Here is a 19075-nt window from a genome sequence, read left to right as displayed (position 1 = left end):
ACTGCAACAACACTGTAACACACACATTTCACAGTTACAATGGAGTGGCTGTCAGAAGAGGGTCAAACATTGTGCAGGTGTCCAATCAGAATGGAGTGTCACTATCATGTGACCTGTCACTTGAGGTGTGCAGCTTCACTCTGGATGGATGGTTACATGGTAGGAGAACTATGCTTGTACTGATATTTGTCAACAATAATTTCGTATTTTTAAGAAACCAGGCATATTCTGGTACATATACATGTTTTTTCCACCACAGGCATGTCCACTGGTCTGTTAGGGACCAATGACAATGAAGCAGGGAACGATTTTCCTTTGCCTGATGGATCTCAGGCTGAAAGCTTCGATAGTTTTTTCTACAGTTGGCAGGTAGGATAAGTGAGGGGCAAACTCTAGATTCTCGTATCCATAAATGTCTGCACATTCATGTTTGGCGGAGCTTTGTTGACGTGAAAGAATCCAGTTCTCATCTGCAGTTTGACTATTTGTGTGTCTCTTCAGATGAAACCAGAGTGTATCAGGGGGCCAGCTACAACAGCCACAAGCCCTGTGAGCTGTGACCATCTGTTCTCTTCTCCTGACTCCCCGCTGAGTTCCTGTTTCAGGGTGGTGAGTGGAAAAAACACCTGGCAAGTGTGAGCAGTTTTTCACCTACTATGATCTAAGATTAAGGGGCATCATGTAATTCGTGAATTTCATGACTGTCTGGTGAGAGAAATCGTATATGGACATAAGACACTGTGAAAACATATGGTTGGCACTGAGCCCACCACACATTCCTGACTTTTATTAACTTTTAATGGAGTTCATTTCCAAGATCAGATGTTCTTCAGCTGCACATGATTATGGAGTCGGAATAGGGAGATATAGTGAGATAAAAATAAATAAATAAAAATGTAAAACATGCAGAAAAAATTATTTAGAGTAATTTATATGCAATAAATAAATGAACATATATATATATATATATATACATTTTTTTATTTCTCTTTATATTTCCACATTTATTTTCTTATTCTGTTACAGATTTATTCTTTTTTATGGAAAATGTATGACTCTATACTTGATGAGAAAAATTTACATGAGGTAAAGTAAACATGACCATTTTCACCTCTTATGAACTTTGCTCATAGAGTAGATGAAGTTAAAACTGGTCTAAATGTCACTCCTTAGTACTGCCACACAGAAATACTGCAAAACACGTGTATATTTTCCAGTAAAAGAGTACTGTTCTTTTCTAAAATCTAATTATTATTTACATTTGGTGGAAAGCAAACTATTTCTTTCCTCTTTCTGCAGCCTGACCTGAGAATGAATTTAAAAACAAGACATGAAGGAAATTGAATTTAGGGTTTGATATATGGCATACAAATCAAATATGTTTTCTCTGGCAGCTCAATGTGAAAATCTGGCTCATTTTAAGTCCCTGTTTGCGACTGAGTCTGTGCTTCATGTTAAAGCAGTATGTCTGTGTTGTCAGGTGGATCCCGGTCAATTCTTGTCGGTGTGTGAGGTGAGCGCTTTCAGAGGCCCCTGCAGATTAGCATCAGTTTTTGTTCATCTATGCCATCAGAACTACATACCACTGGAGTTCCCTGTCCAGTGCTGTAAGTTAGACCATTATACAGCCAACATGTTGATGATTAGACCCACGTTGTGTCCAGTCTATAATTATGTACTGTAATGATGTGGCAGATGTTTTACATTTCTCAATGCAAGAAAAAAAATAGCTTTGATAGTTTTTTAACTTCTTGTTTTTCTTTTTGTTTCAGTGAAAGTATGAAGGAAGGACAAGCTTTTGAAAAGCAAAGATGAGTGATTGATGACCCTGTTAGCTGCTAAAACAGACACATTTACACTCTTATACCACTGATTGTGCTACATTAATTATATGCAGACGTTTTTTTGGTTATATTTTGTACCCTATTATATAGTTACACAATATTATACCTCCTGAAATGTACACTTTTGTCCTGTGTAGATATGCAGATATTGTGCCAGTAATGTGAATGCGAACATACTACATAGCAAGTAGTTTATTATTAATCACAAGGCCCTTTTTTTGTCTTTTCTGTGGTCTGTAGTACAAACACTGAAGATATTTGTGACTGACTTTAGTGCCACCACAGTAACTAATCCTCACAACCAAACTTTGATCATAAAGAGATCAACAAATGTTTTTATACAGTTTGATAAAGTGCATTTATTACATTGTTGTATACTATGTATGTAAGATGCATGTCTGTATTTCTCTTTATTACTCAGTTAATTTGTTCCCTGGAAGATGGGTATGTAGTTGTGTATCTTGGACTTCTGTCTCTGTGTGACACACTCAGCGATCCAGACAATGTTGCGACTCTCCTGCTCCTTCAGTTTGATGTAGGAGTAAAATACTCCAAAGTGGAACTGCTGCAGGAAAGCAAGTGTGTTCAGCTTCACCTGAGGAAAGATGAGAGATGAGGACTCTGAGAGACGGAAACGTGGATATATATATACATGAACTTTACATTTGAAATCAAGTTGAGAGTACGATTTTCTGGTTTTCACTTTGCAATGTCTTTGGGCGGAAAAAAAAATTCACCTACAGTTCAACCTGTCAAAATATTTACTTGCAAATCTTTCATATTGTCAGTAATGATGATTGAAACAAGCTGCCCAGGCTTTTAAAATGAATTCTGAATTCCCACACTTGAAAAGCAGAGGGGTGAAAAGTGTTGGGTCCAAATTTTTTTTCTCTATATTTAAAAGCTAGACAGAAATCATATGGCGGCTACCTCAGTTCATTGGAAACTTCGATCTCATTGGCAGATATTTAAGCAATATTACCTCTTGTTCAAAGAACCTGTCCTCTAGAGTCTTGAAGTCTGATCCCGGGTCAGGGTCATCAAAAATGATCTTATAGTCCTGCAGGGAGATTTAGGAAAAATTTAACCACACATATGACTTAAGTTATATCTCCTCTAAGATGACTTCAGACTCACTGGGTAACAGTCGGCAACAGCTTTGATCTGCTCGTGGTCTTCTGCCTTGGCCAGCAGTTGGAGTCCCTCGGGGTAAAGTTTGCCGCACGAAGGATACAGAGCACTCCTGTCTGCACTGCTGAGATCTGTCCCAAAGGAGTTCACTGTGATGATGAAGGCCCGCCTGTCTGCCTCAAACTGCAGCGCACACACAAAAGCATTTTCAGCAAAACGAACCTAAAACTTTATCTACAGCCTCATCAGCCCACGTGGTCGAAATGCTCACAATACCTCCAGCACAGGACACATCGTATCTTTTGTGGCACCGTCGATGTTCTTGCAGAAAGTGTGGAAAGACTCTAAATATGCCTTAAAAAAAACGCATCGAGGTCAGAACTTCTATCATGAACATCATACTGTGTCTGCTGATGTAACATGGGTTAAAACCTCAATCAAAGATGGCAACTTAATCTTTCAGCACACATTGTAAAATTAATGTCTCCTAGGATTGTTAAACGCTAGACAGTAGTTAACACTTAAGTCCACATTTAATATGAACAAACGCAGACATACTCCAACGCAGGCATCCTGGCAGGTGATAGTAGTCATGCCATTTTATATCACCCTGTAGTTACCTTATACAGTTTGTTTCTCAGAATCTCAGCCTCCATTTCATCCAGGTTGGACTCGGATATGGCTTCCTGGAAAAACTGAGCTACACAAACAACATAGTGGTCATCAGTTTGATCAGCAGTCTGTATCATATGTTACTTTTTTATTTACAGCAGTGGAACTTCAGTATGGGAGTACATTTCTGCCAGGAAAAGAAAGAAACAGGTGAAAAGTTAGAGACGATAAAAAATAGAAATACACATGGTAATTTAAAATTCTGACCTAATAAAGGCCCAGTTATGCCAACTGTTAAAAGAACTTTTGTGCAAAGTTTTGCTGCGAAATCATTTCTTTTCAATGGAATAACCACGAGTAGTGGATTTGGACACCGGGGCATAGTAAATCTGGGCAAAGTTTTTGCAATGTCCCAACTGTATTGAACTTCGACCTGCTAATTCACGTTATTTACACAAAGCTGTCTTGACAGTGCTGACCATTGAGGGAACAGAGCCCAAAATGGAGAAAGCTATCACAGCTTATTAGCTGTGTTGCTGACTGACAGTTAGCAAGCTCGCTGCCCAAGAGAGCGTTTTTTCCTCTTCAGAAACTCTTTACTGACTGAAATGGGGTACAATCCTGAGAACAAAATGCCAGGACGGGAGTAAACAGGCCAGGACAGAAAACCACTTTGCCACTTTCTGGTGTGGCCAGGCCTTAAGTCAAAATTGACATTCAAGTTAAAATTATAAGATAATAATTCAAATTTCTGATTCAGTAAGTTGCCTATCCATGATTATTTTATTTTCATCGTGTCTGACTTGTTTTTTTTCTCTCCAAGCATAAATCAGCTTCTCTTTCAAAATTATTCTAAGAGGTTTCCTCCCCACCATTAAAAATCCGTTTCCACTGTAAAAAGATGATGGTTTATCACCAGTGACAAGCAACAACTCTGTGACTGAAAGAGTATCAATACCGTCAATACGTAAGTTTATCGTCTCTGCGAATAAAACAGAGATTATCTGATGAGTCTACCTAGCGGTGTGTCCACCAGAATGGCTGAATAGAGTTCAGTCGGGGTGCGGGCGATGCCCACGGCTGCCATTTGGTCGAAAGCTCCCAGTGGGTGACAACGCGGGAGGAGCTCTGCCACATCTCTCTGTTTCAGGGCCCCGGTGATCAGCAACACCACATTGTCGATCATGTAGCTGTAGCTATGGCAACACAGAGAACACAATAAATGGAAGTACCTTTATTTGTCTGCGTGGCATTTTCTATTACAGCCCTCGGATATACCTTCATTTTTAGATACCGTGAAACAGGGAGCATATAAAGTAGGTTTAGTGAAATTAGTTTTCTTTGAATTTATTGGACTGAATTTTATGGAGTGTTTTTTGTCTGTGTAACGATGACTCTTTCCCGTATTGTATGTACTATCAAAATTGATGTACCTTAATCACAGTTTCTTGGGGGTTTTTCTTGGGAAAAAAAACAAGAAAAATATTGAATGGATAGAGAACCACAGGGAATGAATAAGTAATGTGCTTATTTGCTTATCCTGTGACCTTGGTGTTATTAATGATAAAGCACATGCAGTGTCGTAGCATACGTTATATAGTCGAGGAAGGTGGAGAGTGGAGGCAGGGCGTTGGAGCGCAGGCAGCTGAATTCAGTCACCAGGTTCTCCCTCAGTTTTTTGTCGACCAGAGACACAGTCAGGTCCTCTTCAGACGAGGACAGCAGCTTACCATAGTCTGTACCCTGCAGGTGCAGCTTCATGTCTGAGGCGAGGAGAACGGTATCACCAGAGGGTCTTGTACTTATCTTCTCTTTTCCTCTGTTTAACTTGTGTAAAGTATTATCACAGGTACTTCTGCTCTAAAATCAGAGTTTTCCACAGCAACTTCCTATTAGGTTGCAGTTACAAATCAGGAAGAGGTGAATCATAATACAGTATGAAGTAATACACAGAGCTATTTCTGACTTTAGACCAACTTGTTTAACACATCGGAGGTAATGATGTCTAACTATTAATACACGGCCAATCATACACATTAAATACACAAACACATATGGTGTGGAGTGTTAAAATGAATTGCCTCGAAGATGCCTTTCAAGAACCATTAGCCACAGCATTGGCATAATAACATTATAAACACATCTTAAACATATTAAAACTAACATCTCACTGGTCTTTACTGACTTGGTCTTTCTGTCCCTCTCAGAAAGGAATGCCTGATTCCTGGAAGAGAAATTTAGTTGATCTCCTAGGTAAATGAGATCCGCATGGGGAAACTGGGTAGATAAGGTGATGCCTGTCAGCACTCCACTGGTATTACTTGAGACACCCACTCACACATGCACAAGATTTTTTTTTTGTGTATAGCTAAAGGGTATACAGTGGGGTCCAAAAGTCTGGGAAAGTGAGAGCGTGGTCTCAGACTTTCCCACTGTATGTATAATACATTTCTGGGAAAACTAAATTCACAAAACTAAAATGTGTCCCAAAATGAGCAGTGTGTTATAATATTCTTACCCTCCAGTGTGTCACATTGGGCCAGATTGTGATAGTCAGTCTGAGTCAGAATCCCAGCCTTCATCCCTCGAACCAGACCCTCCAGATACCCATGATCCACGTTGAAGCTGAGCTCTGCCATGGTGCAAAATGAGTTATCAACAAGTCAGGCTGCAGTTTAAGTGATGTTTACATGTGTTTCTCTCGTTTTTTTACAGCAACTTCTGCATTATTCCCCCACTGACTAATGTTCATGCAGTTATTTTCCCTTCCTTTTCGACACCAAAAAATTCCATAGCTGCCCAGCTAGAAGTGTTTGCTGTCTCAGTTCTTGCTTTTGAATATTTTCAGTCACAATTTCATTGCTCAAATTTATGTGGTGTAAGCAGAGAAAGAAACTTCATTTTGATCTGAACTACACACCTGTAAAGTTTCGTGACTCTATCTTGCAAAACGGTGACACTACCACGCAGGCACGGGCAGACAGACAGACATACCTCTAAAGACCTGCCAAAACCCCTTCATTAGGTTTCTCCAGGACCACATTTTAGTATGATGAAACACACAGACACACACGCACACAAACAGACAGAGACTCACATGGTGAAAACAATACCAGTGACGCTGACATAAACCTCTATTTTAGTAAGAAAAATAGTCATGACAGGTGTGTTGTAATAAAGACGAGTGGTGTCCAATGATTGAATGCAGTCTTTCTACACTGTGAAGCGAGAAAACCCAGATATTCACCAAGTTTGTGATGACTTAGGACAAGGCGGGTATAAAGAATGTTAAGACCAAAAAAGGGTTAAGGACATTTCCACTGAAAAAATAAGAAGGACAAGAACAAAACACAAGGATGATATAGGCTTAGAACGTCTTTATTCAATAGCAAAAATATAAACTAACTTTACTCATAGATCCACATATCCACAATAATTGGTAATTCCTCATTCGGGACCCTACGTCATCTCTTCTCCAAGGCATTGTTTACACAGGTGGAGAAAAATCTGTTTTTTAACCATTACTGACCCCAATCAGATGATTTGGGTTTTTTTTTTTTTTCAACATTTAGTCTGTAGGGAAGTGAGTTTAAAGAAAGAAATTTATGCTCCAATATCAATCCCGTTATTGGCGTCCAGACAAGTTTAATATGGCAGGAGAGCAGAAATGATAAAGATATTCAAAAGCAGCAATAGTGCGGAAAATACCGTAGGCACAACACACAGTTAACACGTGATTGTATACAGTACATACATGAAAAAGTATATGCTGCTTATCCTTTGTTACACCTAAATACTGTATGCTGGGTATCTAGATATTCTGTAAACATTTCTGTGGGTATTTTATTTTCCCATTCATGCCCCAGAAGACTGAAGATGACAGAAAAACATTCATCACATGGCTTCAAACATTCATTCAAATCTCTCCTTCCTTCACAGAAGTGTGGAAGTCACTGACAATGGAGAGGACTTTAACTTTTAACCTCAGACTGTTTTGTGGTTTTCCAAAAGTTTCTAGTTTACTCTGAACTATGATAATGTTCTCTGAACTGCACTTGCGCTTCGAAAAAGGTAAAGCCACAGGCCATAGGCCAGCATATATGAATTTCCCTGTATATACTATATATGCTTATCACTGTACGTCCAGGTGCTGGAGTGTGTTTGTTCATGTGTGTGTTTTTGTGTGCGTGTGTGTTTGTTCCATCTATGTCCTCTTTAAGCACAGCGGGTTCAATCTCCAGCAGTGACAAATGGTGTTGAAGAGTCGACAGCGGCAGGAAGCGCAGGGGTCGCAGCACGGAATGCGGGAGGAACAGCTATCCATCAGGCGGCTGCAGCGATTTGCAGGGGTCATAAGGTCCGAGTTGTGTTTCTGAAACAACACCAACGAAGACAGTATTTATATGAAATGTCTCAGAGCAAAATGCAAAAGTATGTAAAATCCCCATCTACCCTTTAAACACAAACAGCTGAACTTAAAAGCTGAAATAATCAGAATCTTTATACACACACTATTTTTATTTACATCAAATTACTAGTTGTAATGTGAGAGGGGTTGCTCATAGAGAACAACCCAAAAACAACTCACCCAACTCTTCAGTTCCCCTCAACTCTACAGTGTTTTAGAGTCTTTCAGCTCATTGTTTTGCTTTATGGCCTGCAACTTCAATGTTTTGGTTCACTCTCACCGCTCATCTTAGAGACGTTTCCAGACAAAAAGCACTAGGGGCTAGCTGGCGAGCATAGTGACGCATTTAGCATCTAAAGAGCCAGATATCTCCTTTAGGAGTTGGTAAAGACCAAAACTAAGCTAAAACAGGGTGAATATTGGATTTAGATATGTCAGTTGGCCAGAAATGTGACTCCAAATGAATGCTAATGTTGCTTCATATCTGCTGGATGTGTCAATAAGCAGCAACCATGTTCTAACACTTCTACCATATAAACTTTATAGGGCGACAATATGTCATTGTTGTGTTTTCAGCCTGTTGTGCTGCCCCGGAGTGACCAAAAAAAAAAAGAAAAAAGAAAACAGACACTAGATGACATTACATAGAACAAGCAGACATAATATACTGATGTCCGAAAAGTACTTCTCTGAAGCACATGAAGTTCCAATGAAGGGCAACACTTAAAACTGACAGGTGCAGATACATATACACATTTGCAACAAATACAAACCTTACACTGCCAGCTGCTCACAATTTATATTCAAACATAGCCTTTTTCTTACATCTCTTATTACAAGCATTAATAATCAAACCTTACTGAACATACAGTGGCCTTATATGGCAGTTCAAGAAGAGCAAAGAAAACTTAGAGGAATGTTACTTTCCTGTGATGGAGACATCTTTCGCCTTGCAAATAGTCGACTAGTCTTTGCTTGGCTCCAAACTAGGGTTGGAAATAACAAAGGAATCATTGTTGACATTTTTTAAACACATTCAATAAACATTGTTTATCACAATGATCATTATGCTTTCAGTGGAGCTCAATTCAGTTTTTATGGCTGAGGAAAAAAACCTCACCACACTTGAGACTTATATTTTTCTTACACATCAAGGGGAAACAACAATGCAGCTTCTTGTTTATTTTCCTCTCTTATTGTTGTGTCAACACTTGATTGTGATCAGGAATTGCCTCAGAAGAGAAGTAAACATGCATACTATAAAATACTATACTATAAGAAATACTATAAGAATTTATATCACAGATGGGTGTTCTGGGCCTGTCAGGGTTCGTGTTCCATTTGGACATGCCTGGAATACTTCCCACAGGTAGGCGTCCACGAGGCACCCTGATCAATTGCAGAGAACCTTGCATGCTGACCTTTTGGCTAGATGAATTATTACCGATCAGCCGGAAGTCTACACCCCTCGCTCTCATTCTTGTTGGATAACAGCAAGTATCAGTGTCAGTAACAGACATTCTTTGTTTTGTTAAATGGGGGGTTGTTCACATTAACGGGCTTGTGAAATAAGTTTTTCACTGTGTTAAAAGATAGAAAACTCTAAGTTGACAGCTCCTCTGTTTCAGTTTTGTAGTACTGTAAAATTCTGTCTACTGACATAACAGCTTTTGCCAGCCACACTGGCACGACTCTATGGATAGTAATGTCCATCTGTTGGTCGATCAGTCTGCCACTTTTGGACTGAAATATTTTCACAACTACTGGATGGTTTCCCATCGCATTTTGTACAGACATTCATGGTCACCAGATGATGAATGCTACTGTTTGGTGATCCTCTGATTGTCCTCTCGCGCCACCATGAGGTTGACATTTTTGGTGAGTGAAATGTCTCAACAACTATGTGATGGATTGTCAGGAAATTTGGTAGAGATGCCCATAGTTCCCAGAGTATTAATTGTATAACAAGTACTCCAACCTAAACAACCATATAGGTTCCCTACTGTTTGATACGAACTGTTGGAACATTTCCTCAATTCACACCCCTACCGCATCGGGAGATATGTCAAAGATAAACTGTTAAAAATCACTATTGAAAAATAAACCTGAAAAATGAACCTTTTATGGTGTGACAATGCTATGGTAAAGGTTTGGTTAGGTTTAAGGAAAGATTATGGTTTGGGTTAAAATAATTACTTGGTTAAGATTAAAGAACCTTCTTTGTCATGGTTACAAAAATAAACATATAGTTAAGGTTATGCAATGATTGTGGTCATGGTTAAAAGAAAAAACTTGCTGTTGGTTTGAAACAGGAAACAAACAGTGGACTCCCACTGTTCAAGTCCAATGTTTTGTCGACCCATCCATCCATCCCAACCTCCTGCCAATGCAGACTTTGTCCCTCTATAACAAAGTCACCCGACTTCCTCCTTTGCTCCCATCATAATTACTGCGGCCAGTAGAGGGCTTTGTCACGACTACGTAAACATGTCGTTTTGGTGATGAGACTGATGCTGTCTCACATGACAGCTAGATATCGCTTCACAATAAAACGGAACTATGGGTCATAATAAGCTGCTCACACAAATGACCTATGGGGTCTTTTGTTTAAGGAAGGAAGGTTTCAAATTGTACTAATTTTGGTTATTGGGTCAAAATTTCAGTTTGTCCAGTACTTTGTTTTATGACCTTGTACTTGAAAAATTAACGACATTTTCATCACACTCAACTTTACTTTCTGTTTGGTACTAATTAGCAACGGGTAGTGTGCTAAACTTAAATGATGAATATTATAAACATTATACCTGCTGAACATTAGCATGTTAGCATTGTCACTGTGAACATGTTAGGATGCTTATGTTAGCAATTAGCTTAAAGCACCACTGAAAATTAGTACAGACTCATAGAGCGGCTAGCATAGCCGCAGACTCTTTCTTCCTATATGTGTGTATGTGGTTTTTGTGGTGTCTTCATGTTAGGGCTTATAACTGCATGCTTAAAAATGCTAAATTAATGTACTTTTTCTTTGTGTTGTTTTAAAACTAAATAAAAAGTTTGAGAAAAAACATTGACTTACGCACGCCTACTAACTTTTTCCAGAGCTTTCATTCACATCTCACAGTCTTCCTCATGGGACAGAATCTGCTCAGTTGTCGTCACGTGTTCCAGGAGCGGAACTTCAGTCAAAAAAATTCACAAATTTGTGACAAAGTTTCCTTCTTAGGTCATGTGATGTCAACTGAGCTACTCCATCCTCTAACGAACAAGGTAGTAAGTGGGCCTTGTGTAAAGTTGTTTTTTCTTAAACTGCTGTGGTATTTTGAAATGATTTTTACTTATGAACAGCTGACTCATTGTTTATTTTCTCCTGATTTAGTATCCATGTCATCGATGTCCAGCTTGAACTGCAAACGGCGTTGTAAATTTCAAAAGGATCATGCTAAGCAATGGATTTGTTTTATACATCTCACAGTGACAACAGAACTGATACTGTATGGTGAATACAATAAGTAGGGTGAGTTATTTTTTTCCCCTAAATTAATTCACAATCTGATCTGGCATACTTTATTATTTTGTTTGCTTTGAAGCGTGTTGGTGTGTTCCCATAAACAATGGAGCTGGTTTGATTTCCAAGTCTTTTGGCAGTGGGATATTTTTTACAGACAGAAATAGCAGCTAAGATTGTCAGTGCTCCAATGGAAACCAAAAATGATTTTGCTCCACACCTCCTCTCTGCTGGCCAAGATGTTCTTTGGATCATCACCAAAACATCCCTCATCAAAGTCAAACTGCTTACCTCAGACACTGGCACCTTCAACACCCTCACCCTCATACCACAATCTGTCTTTTACAACCTAGATGCCACACAAGTTCAAAAAGGCAACAAATCAAAAATCCTCCTTTGTGGATCTCACCTTTTTCCTTCTGCCTCATGATCGATGGCTGCTGAACTTTGTCTTCCAGTCCAGCTCAACTCTTTGGGACTAATCTTTGGCCAGATGTGTACGCTTGAACTGTTATAGTGCAGAAAATACCTTTGCTCAACCTGGTGATGTTTCATGCCTCTCCTCATGCTTATGCTGAGGCCCTCATCTACACTTTGATCTTTCACTTTCTTTTCTTTACCATTTGAACCAAAGCATTTTCTGTGGAACCACCATCTGTCTTCTCAACAGTTTATAATGAAACACTTGTGCTTTTTCCCTCATTTCCCTCCCCATGTTTACATTTTAAAGGGTTCCCTTACTGCATCTTGTGTATTAATATGTAATAGTTGGATTGGTTTTGTGTCTATCTGAATTGTTTTTTGTGTACTTTTTCCTTCCTTGTGTATTTTGAAAAGGTCTCACAAGGAAGTTAAAAGCTACAGTTAGGTACATAAGTATTTAGACAGTGACACAATTTTCGTAATTTTGTCTCTGTACACCATCACAATGGATTTGAAAAAAGGCCATCAAGATGTGATTGAAGCGTAGACTTTCAGCTTTAATTCAAGGGGTTTATCAAAAATATTGCATTAACTGTTTAGGCATTACAGCCATTTTTATACAGAGTCCCTCATTTTCAGAGGCTCAAACGTAATTGGACACTCATTCGTAAATGGTTGCTTAATGAACATTCACTAAAAGGAAGTATTGGCTACTTTAAATTCTTCACATTGTAATTCTTGATTCATCATTAATTCACTATTAGTTCATTATCTGTTCAATACTTTGTTTCCCTTTGAAAACTGAATATTCAACAAAAGCAATCAAATCTCATCCAAATAAAACCTAAGCCTATGGCACCTTTTTTGAGTTTAAACATGTGATCATTCTCCTCTAGTTTGTAAATCGGTACCTTCTAGATGATTTTAGTTTTAGTGCATCTTTCTCTACCACACTAAACTCCACTGCTTTCAACAACAATACAAATACTATAAAAAAAACAAGTCATGTTCCATCCATTATGTTGTAAATGTGTCAAAAATACCATTGGGTCTGCTCTCATAGAAATACAAAGCTATTTTTTATCAGAGAGGCAAATGTGCACAAATGTGTGAAACTAATCACATAAAGTCATAGTGACTAGATAATTTGTTATTTGGAGCAACAGGAATTCACGATACATCCTGCAGTAATTAATGCATTAAGTTAAAGCATCATCAGTCATAGCATTACTTAAGTATATGATTTGTACCATTATTATAAAGTGTTACCACATTATCTAGGCTGAGAGTCTGGGATGGTTATAGATAACAATCACTAGCCTAGCACTAGCTTATGTTAAAGCCCAAGGTGCGCATGATAATGTTAATTGGTACGGGCCTGTCATTATTTGTTCGCTAAATTTACTAATGTTGTCGGGCTAGTTAGCTACCTACCAAAGACCTAGCCTGCTAACTTGTGGAAGCAGGTGTCCTTGTTTCACTTGCTATTGCTGCTGGAGGGTATTATTTCTCGTCTCAACCTCGGGGCTTGCAGCTTTGAATTATCCTCTCAGTTTAGGGGTTTCTCTTAATAGCTGTGACTCCTGCTGCGCTTTCTCTCTTTGATTTTTGCATTTTGAGCTCCACTGTCATATTTCCTTCCAAACATTTTCGCAAACATGCCTGTCGGAAGTAAATTTCCAATCTAGCCTTGGACAATAAAGACAGGCACGTCATACGTGTGACTGACATACATGTGATTGACATTGAGTGACATTTAGCCTGCCAGTCACAGTGGCTTATTTCTTCCAGATTACATACCACACAAAGTCAAGTCAAGCATGACTTTTTTTCTCCATTAAGTTTTGTTCCCTTCCGAGCCTAGTGGTCACTTTACGTAGTTGGGCCCCAGGAAGCCCGTGCATTAAAACTGCCTTGGTGTTACCAGTGGTTTGCACCTTGGGGTAAACCCTCTCTATTTAATTTCATGAGGGTTCCTCTTGATTGTGCTCTTTGACAATGATACACCTTACTCCTCAAGAGTGTTCTTGACCTGGCTGGATGCTGTGATGGGTTTTTTCTCCAGGGAAAGAATTCTGTGTTCATTCATTTCAGTTGTCTTCTGTGGTCTTCCAGGCCTTTTAGTGTTGCTGAGTTCACCAGTGCATTCCTTGTTTTTAAGCATGTACCCGATTGTTGATTTGGCCACTCCTAAAGTTTCTGCCATCTGTCTGATAGGTTTGTTTTATTTGTTTGTTTTTCAGCCTAATAATGGCTTCCTTCATGTGCATCGACATCTCTTTGTTCCCTTGAAACAGCTACCAAATGCAATCCAACACTTGGAATCAACTCCAGACCTTTTATCTGCTGATATTGTCATGAAATAACACAGGAACAGGCCACACCTGGCCATAAACTTATTGTCAATCAATATTCCAATTACTTTTGAGGCCTCTGAAAATGGGGGACTATTTGTAAAAATGGCTGTAATTCATAAACGGTTAATGCGAAATTTCTGTCAAACCCCTTAACCCCTTTGGCTTTGTTTCAAATCCATTATGGTGGTTTAGAGGCAAAGTTACAAAAAAAATTGTCACTGTCCAAATACTTATGGACCAAACTAAAAATCAGAGAGTCTGAGGTTTAAACTTGCTTAGTAACACAACGTAATGATTCTGGGTGAGAGTTTCAACTCTACAGTACGTCTGACCGAGCATTATTCATGAGTGTGGTCAAAAGTGTGCCCAATTGCACTTGTAACCACACCCAACAGTGATGTCATGGTGTACTGACCACACCCTCAGTTTACTTGCACATCACTACAGCAACTAAAAGCTACTCCAATCAATATTTTTTATCCTCACTATGGAAAAAAATCCCTGTGTAATGTGAAAGGAGTCGTTTAGTGACAAATCCACTAGACCATGCAGTTCCCCTCAGCTCTGCAGAGAATTGTAGCATCGCTCAGCTTATTGTTTTCCTTCTACAGCCAAAACCATACGGTTTTGGCACACTTCTTGTTTTAGCGAATTAAGAAAAAAATCTGATAAACTCACCCAGCGCTAAACAGCAGACAGACAAAGATAACATCTAGATGGAGAACACAGCGGAGCATTTAACAGCTAAAGAGACAGATGGTGGCGGAGTCATTTGTTAGTGGAGACAAAAGACAGAGATCATTCATTGAGTGGACAGAAACGGAACTTAAAATGAATGCTATTGTTTTCATGTACTGGAGGTATGTCAACTATTCGCTAACACGTCATATCAACTTCATAAGGTGATATGCTGTGCTGCCATGCCACGCCACGGGAGGTCGGCACAAACAAGACTTTCCGCTAGTTTTCAGTTACTCATTAAATGAACATAAACAACTGGTTTCCCCAGCACATTATTTCTGACTCAGGACTGAAATATCCTATCACGCCATCATCAAATTGACCGGCAGGTCTTTTAGTGCACAAACTAACAGAAGACAATCACAAAATCTTGTTAATGTTTCTGATGCTGTTAAAAGTTTGTTTACATCAGCCATGTTTGAGCAATTATACAGTCTCTAGACTTTGCAGATGATTTCAGGAATTAAATGATCTTTATCACAGTAGGGTTCTGCTACATCCTGCTGTGACCAAACCACTACAGATGATATGTATACAACCTGCAATAAAAGCTGTAAACCAGAAGATTTCAGCATGTACAGTATTCACATCCTTAGGTGGTGGTTGAGTTTGAAGAGATTAATTGCATTCACAAATGTTTGAATTAGTGGGGAATTGTAAAAAGCCTCATTGCAAAACCCCATGAGGACAGATTTACAATTATAATTATATGCAAGCTCTTTTCATAATAATCCTCAAAAATTAGTGGATATGAGCAACCTCTGTCCTCCTTTCATATATATATATATATATATTTTTTTTTTTTTTTTTTTTTTTTGTATTCAGTACTTTGCACAACAAACCTATGGATACTCTGGTTAATTAAAGACTAAATACATTTTATAATGGTACTATGAGATATGCAGAAGCCAAATCAGTCTGTAATAGCCATATATAATCTCTTATCCATTCTGTTTCTTAAAAGTATAAGATGCACTCTGTTCGTTCTCGATGTAGCATTTTTAAAGGCTCGCAGGGGGAAAAAAGCAAATAAAATCAGCTTGAATGTGCTCATGAAGAAAAACCTCACCTGTATCATTCTCAGTCTTCCACACATCTTTCTTTGAGTCCTCTGCCCAGGACAGCGGGAAGACGAGAAGGAAGAAGCACAACAAGTGTTTGATGGTAATCTTCCTCATGATGATGAGATCTGTCTGTGACACGGAAAGAAAATCTGTCTCACTTTCATAAAAGAAATGCCGGACTACGAGGTGCAATGGTTAAAAAAACATGAAATAAAATGTACGACTCACGTACTTCTTCTCCTGTAAATGCTGACTTTAGTTGCTTCAGGTTCCCTTCTGGCTGTGAGGAGGCACCACTGCCAAGCCACTTCCAACACAGGGTGGGCGACGAACGTCAAAGCCCGAAACGCGCCGCCCCCACATGACGGGCTCGAGACACGGCGGGAGATGATGCGGGGTGAACGACGGTTGCCCTGGCAACGGACAACAACTCCGACTGGGAGGCAGGAAATTCATTTGTGACAAGACATAATGAAGACAGGCACCTTTTAGGTAGTTGCCTAACTTGCCTGGTGGTAAAGTCCAACCCAGAATAAAGACCAGGGTTAAAATGTATTTGAGACCATTTAACACGGGCAATTACATGGATATCATCTTCATCACCGCCTATATCAACAGTAATATGCTAGAAGTAAATCATACTCGTAAAAGTTACCTTTTAGCAGAACTCATACTAATCTGATAGAAGTACAACATAGGTACAAACAAATGTGTATAAAAGTAGAGCAAACTCTATATGAGAATGGAGAACATGGCGGAATAGTACAATATTTTAATTTTGTTATTAGTAAGTTTCAACCTCAGTTTTGCCAGGTTTGTTTCATCAAGAGAATAAACTCACACCGGAGCTTGAATCAGCTCTGCTGTTGCCATGGTTACCTGCAGTTCCCGTGGCCGTGCGAGCGGAAGAGAGGACTTGGAACAACAACCCCGGTACAAGTGTCTATACAGTGAGGTAGACAATTCAATTTTAATGTGTCTTGATGACAGAATAAGGCCCATGGTGAAAATATCCTATATTTTTCTTTCACGGCCCGGAACACCCACACAGGTGTTTTCCCTCATTCCAGCTGTTTAGACCAGTGCTCTGCTTGGTTGAAGCTATGATGGAATTACTTGAGGTCACCAAACCTCACTAAGACTGATGTAGATGTAACTTCTCCCACCATAACAAGCCGCAACAAAAACTAATTGGACAGATGTCATTCAAGCACAGTCTCTACATGCTCACACAGGCCTCAGGCTAGTACTGGGACACTTGATAAAAACAGTGTCATTATTGATGTTTATTAGTAGTACATGTGCTTTTCCACTGCGACATGTCAAAACGTCTCCAATAAAAAGAAAATTTACAGTTTACTTTATTTGAACAGGATAATCCGCCCAGTATCAATAATGCTTTCCGTGGAGTCATGGTCAGATAACTGAATTAATGTAAAGAGTGAAGACATACAAGTTTCCTGGTTCCAGATTTTCTACATTTGTTCCTTATTTCTCAATCACAGCACTGCAAATTCATACCCTGATTTTTAGACTTTGGTTAGAATGTGTGCTTGATTAAAATAAAAGTCGTCATGGAAAGAGTTATTAGTTAGAGCCTTACCTGTCAAAAATGAATGCAAATGCATCTCAGCAACTAGGGGACTAACAATAAGTATTTTTTTTACATCGTTCTTCAAAACATTGGCTGTTTGACTGAGATTCCTTAGAAAATGCCAATGAAATCCTGCCACAAGGAAACCACTTGGGCCTTAAATCCACTTTATCATAGTAAACAAAACTGGAAATAGTTTATATGCAATTGGAAAGTAAGAATGCAGTCACTGATGACAACCAATTTCTTTACCTGCAGTAAACTGGGAGCCAGTCTGTCTTTGCTGTCTTGTAACACAAGGCCAGGATCCCCCTAGTGGCGCCGCAGTGGCAGGTAGTCCTCCTCCTCCTCCTCCTGCTCCTCTGGCGGCTAATGGCACACTGACATATGTGGAGAAAATGAAGATATTTACTAAAATACTAACACTAAATACTAAAGATATTTACAGAATTGTATTTTTTTTTATTTTAATATTTACTCCACTTAACTATGTCAGTGTCAGCTGTCACTCTGCTGTTGCTTATGTCACAAAAAAAAGTTTGTAAATAAATTTGCGTAACCAACGTGTAGCTGACTTTTTTTCAGATTTTCATTTCTTATTTATTAAGTAGTCTACACATTTCTTATACATTTCTTATAAGAATAATAAAATGGAGGGGGAATCAAGGGAAGCATCTCTCAACTGCCGAACGAGTGCCGCCTACCTGCCACAGGCTGCCACTGCAGTGCCAACAGAAGGATCTTGGTGTCTCTGTTTCATCCTAATGGTAAATAATGCTCATTACTGCTGCAAGGCCTAAAGCCTCTCGTGCCCTGTCATTTTGCACTGCAGCTGATGTAGCTTTTGATGGTGCTGCCTGTTGTGACCCTTGGGTCTGAAAATTAATAATAAAAATAGTAATGTGAACACTGAAAAGAGAAAAGGCCTAGCATTAACACAGATCCCCTACTATGGTGATGCTTCAAACTCAGGATTAGTAGCATTTCAGTGAGAAATAATCACAGAATGAAAAAAAAATATAAACTAATACGTAGGCTTACAAACTTCCCTTCTTTTCTTTCCCCACGTTGCAACATAAGAAACCATGATATGAATCAGATGGTGTTATTAGCACACACTTTATTTGACTGACTTTGACTTGAGTGAATTTGGCACCCGAGATTCATTATCTTCACATCTCATAACCGAATTTTAGAATAGCATTGTAGTCACTGTATGAACGCCTTTCTTAAAAACATAGATAAAGAACACCAAATAGGTTGCCGTCAGAAAACACTGAGGAAACCTACTACTACTGCTAGCGACTCTTATGCAAGGTTGACGACTCTTGACATTAATATACTATAAACTTCGGCATCTCACAAGCAGATGCCACAAACAGCGGCAGTAGCCTGC

The 19075-nt window shown here is 39.1% G+C and overlaps 2 protein-coding genes and 1 long non-coding RNA gene across 4 annotated transcripts; 1 reads left to right on the top strand and 2 right to left on the bottom strand.

The window, feature by feature from the left end:
- The first annotated feature begins 340 nt into the window (after window positions 1–340).
- On the top strand, window positions 341–2093 carry LOC120798483. The gene is made up of 4 exons (XR_005708708.1): window positions 341–369; window positions 502–609; window positions 1481–1607; window positions 1773–2093. It is a non-coding gene; the product is annotated as an uncharacterized LOC120798483 (long non-coding RNA).
- Window positions 1005–6241, bottom strand: LOC120798481 (V-type proton ATPase subunit d 1-like). 2 transcript variants are annotated; one of them, XM_040142737.1, is made up of 8 exons: window positions 6106–6241; window positions 5179–5350; window positions 4605–4783; window positions 3596–3675; window positions 3252–3329; window positions 2982–3158; window positions 2827–2904; window positions 1005–2439 (listed from the first exon to the last, which is right to left on the bottom strand). In XM_040142737.1, the coding sequence occupies exons 1-8, from the start codon at window positions 6224–6226 to the stop codon at window positions 2266–2268; spliced, it is 1059 nt and encodes a 352-aa protein (XP_039998671.1). In that variant the 5' UTR covers window positions 6227–6241; the 3' UTR covers window positions 1005–2265. The 2 variants fall into 2 exon arrangements, with proteins under 2 accessions (XP_039998671.1, XP_039998672.1); XM_040142738.1 differs by lacking the exon at window positions 3252–3329.
- A 772-nt stretch (window positions 6242–7013) lies between these two features.
- Window positions 7014–16444, bottom strand: asip2b (agouti signaling protein, nonagouti homolog (mouse) 2b). The gene is given in 4 exon segments (XM_040144264.1): window positions 7014–7959; window positions 8881–8981; window positions 16091–16214; window positions 16318–16444. Coding segments are annotated over 3 exon segments (378 nt in total). The 5' UTR covers window positions 16200–16214; window positions 16318–16444; the 3' UTR covers window positions 7014–7791.
- Window positions 16445–19075: the final 2631 nt, after the last annotated feature.

Source organism: Xiphias gladius, chromosome 14, assembly GCF_016859285.1.
Source record: "Xiphias gladius isolate SHS-SW01 ecotype Sanya breed wild chromosome 14, ASM1685928v1, whole genome shotgun sequence".
In the NCBI taxonomy this organism is placed as follows: Eukaryota; Metazoa; Chordata; class Actinopteri; order Istiophoriformes; family Xiphiidae; genus Xiphias; species Xiphias gladius.
Note: the sequence above shows the minus strand (reverse complement) of the source record. Positions and strands in the feature narration are given on the sequence as shown.